The 2,167-nt window shown below is 33.5% G+C and overlaps 1 protein-coding gene across 1 annotated transcript in view; it reads left to right on the top strand.

The window, feature by feature from the left end:
• LOC109821937 (WUSCHEL-related homeobox 4-like) overlaps positions 1-2,167 on the top strand; it is a 2,449-nt gene extending 282 nt beyond the window's left edge. Inside the window, exons 2-3 of the mRNA XM_020388094.1 lie at positions 365-396; positions 1,809-2,167. Of these exons, the coding sequence (XP_020243683.1) occupies positions 365-396; positions 1,809-2,167 (391 nt within the window). The remainder of the gene's footprint in view (positions 1-364; positions 397-1,808) is intronic.

Below are 2,167 nucleotides of genomic sequence, written 5' to 3'. Positions count from 1 at the left end.
GTTGATATTGCAAAGTCTCGTAGTTCTTAATTTTCGAATCAAACATTAATTGTGAACAGAATCTTTAGTTTGAATATAATGTACACATATATTAATACTCATTTTGTTGCATTTGATTTTTTTTGGAAGCTAGACCCATTTTCGTGATTTTAATAGGTTTCCTTTTTCTTGACTTATATTTTTTGGGTTAGTGAGTTCTTAATTTTTTTCCTTTGTTTGGGTAGAAATGTCTGTAATAATGAATACATTAGTTCACAATCTCCTACATTTATGTACGAAAAATGCAATTTTTAAGATTTTTCCATGACCCATTATTTTGTATTTAATTTGTTGTTTTTCGTTGAATTTTCTCTCATATTTTCAGCTACTATATCTTGAAAACTAGCTTAATTATCGGTAAAAAGATAATGTAGATAAGTTTGTCATAAATCCAACTGCATGCACAATCATCGGCTGGCATGTGGGCCCAAAAAGGGATGTTTTGTGATGTTTGTCAGATTTTGTGGTGAGTTATTTTTTTATTTTATTTTAATAAAAAATATTTTTTTGTGCGATTTTTAATTTAATTCTGGACATTTTTCCTCAATATTTATTCTCTAGATATATATTTGGAGGAACTAAATTTGACATATGTGCACTATCTCTTTGCTTGTTAATTTGTTTGAGTTTGATCTGGGTTACGTTTAAGAAGTATTTGCATGATTATCTATCTTCGCTTTTTGGCCTATTTTTAATGAAATATATAGGAGGCCATTTTTATAAATTGTTTTAAACATATTGCTGATTTGGCTTTGCGAAAAAAAAAATCTTCTGATTTTCTATTGGTTTTATTGTAGCGGTTGAATTGATTGGCATTATAAGGTTCAATATTTCTGCAGCCATATTTTTCTGTGCAAAATCATTGTGATCTTTTGCTTGCTTGCACTAAATTAGGCTTTTGGTTTTCCCAATTCAATTTCAATACTCATGTGAAGGCTCTTCTAGCTATCACTATATAGGGCTTAATGCATTTTAATTGGCCACTTCTCTGAGCACTTTTTCTCAATGTTTGAGTTCCAAAGTCCAGTCACCTGCTTCTGCTTCTACTTTTGAATCACTAAATTTGTGATGGCCTTATTTTTTTTTAGTTTTTTACATTATTTTTTTTAACACTACATTGGAATACACCCTTTCCTTCCTTTTCTCATGTCCATACATTCAAAAACCTCTCTCTCTCTCTCTCTCTCTCTCTCTCTCTCTCTAACATTCTGAGTATAATTTGTCGCATTAATTAAGTTGCTGCTTTCACTCTAAAAATAATAAAAAAAGAAAAAAAAAATCTGCTAAGTATCTGGATTTTCTTCCCTATCAATAAAATCACTGTTTTTTGAATTATAATCATTTATGTGTTCGATGGACGTTTATCATTCATTTCTAGTGAAAATCAGGAGTACATAGCGGTATATGATAATTGATAAAATTCCAAATTGAATTACAAACATCCAAATTGACAGCCATAACTAAAACCAGTTTTATTGTGCAGACCATCCAAAAAAATGATGCTAGTTATTAAACACAACAATTACTACTAATTAAACAGTTGTTTACTGCCTAGAGCCCCCTAAATCATTAATGCTACATGCGTGAATTAAACAGTCGCATTAGCTCTGCTTCGATTTACAAAATTTGTGACGTATTGAGGAGAAAGTATCAAATGTCACGAAATGCATGACATTAAATATGCATCAAATAAATGCCAACCATTATATCATTAAACAGTCAGCATTAGTTGTAGTTATTTTTCTTTTTTTCTCTTTGTTTTTTGGCAGTTGTTTGTGGACCCTACTGCTTGCCAGTCACCCAAGGCGGAGCTCATGTCGGGTTGTACCCCAATATGTTCATGTCCAGACCCGTACCCGTTAGCCCAATCGAGCAAAATCAGCTGCAAAGGATTAACGAGCAGCGACTTGCTAATGAAAACAACGGGAACTACACTAACGGTGATGATATTGAGACGCTGCAGCTTTTCCCCTTGCACCCGACTGGAATCCTCGAAGCTCATGAGAGATCTGAGTGCCCCCTCATCGCCTCTGCGTCGACAGTGGAGCCTGATCAAGGAGTGGAGGAAGAAGACGAGGGGAGTGAGAACAACAACGTCCCTCCCTTAATGTTCAACTTCTTTGGTTAA

The sequence above is a fragment of the Asparagus officinalis genome, chromosome 8 (genome assembly GCF_001876935.1).
Source record: "Asparagus officinalis chromosome 8, Aspof.V1, whole genome shotgun sequence".
NCBI classification, from domain to species: Eukaryota; Viridiplantae; Streptophyta; class Magnoliopsida; order Asparagales; family Asparagaceae; genus Asparagus; species Asparagus officinalis.
The sequence above is the reverse complement of the archived record's forward strand: the minus strand, read 5'-3'. Positions and strand labels throughout refer to the sequence as shown.